The 357-nt window shown below is 80.4% G+C and overlaps 1 protein-coding gene across 1 annotated transcript in view; it reads left to right on the top strand.

Annotated features, from left to right (window-relative positions):
- Positions 1-6: 6 nt before the first annotated feature.
- Positions 7-357, top strand: part of TM9SF3 (transmembrane 9 superfamily member 3) — a 47,817-nt gene continuing 47,466 nt past the window's right edge. The window contains exon 1 of the mRNA XM_014956333.1: positions 7-143. Within this exon, the coding sequence (XP_014811819.1) occupies positions 33-143 (111 nt within the window). The 5' untranslated portion in view covers positions 7-32. The remainder of the gene's footprint in view (positions 144-357) is intronic.

Below are 357 nucleotides of genomic sequence, written 5' to 3'. Positions count from 1 at the left end.
TGCCTGGCGGGGGGGGGACGCCCAGGCCCGAGATGGCGGCGCCCGGGCTGCGGCTCTGCGCGGCCGCCGCTCCGCTCCTCCTCCTCCTCCTCTCCCTCCTCCGCTTGCCGCTGCGCGCCCGCGCCGACGAGCACGAACACACGGTAAAGGCGGGGCCCGGCCTTCCCCGGGGTGTGTGGGGAGAAGGGGGGGGGCGCTCCGCGGCCTCCCCTCAGCCCCGGCCTTCCCCGTTCGCTGAGGGGCGGCGGCGGCGGGGCGGAGCGGGGAGCGCTGGGCCGCGGCCTGAGGGGTTTTCGGGGCGGAGGGGAGTGGGCCTGGCGGCCTTGGCGACAGGCGGGGGGGTCCCGCCCCCGGGGG

The sequence above is a fragment of the Calidris pugnax genome, unplaced genomic scaffold (assembly GCF_001431845.1).
Source record: "Calidris pugnax isolate Ruff unplaced genomic scaffold, ASM143184v1 scaffold196, whole genome shotgun sequence".
NCBI lineage: Eukaryota > Metazoa > Chordata > Aves > Charadriiformes > Scolopacidae > Calidris > Calidris pugnax.
This window is presented reverse-complemented; position numbering and strand designations above follow the sequence as displayed.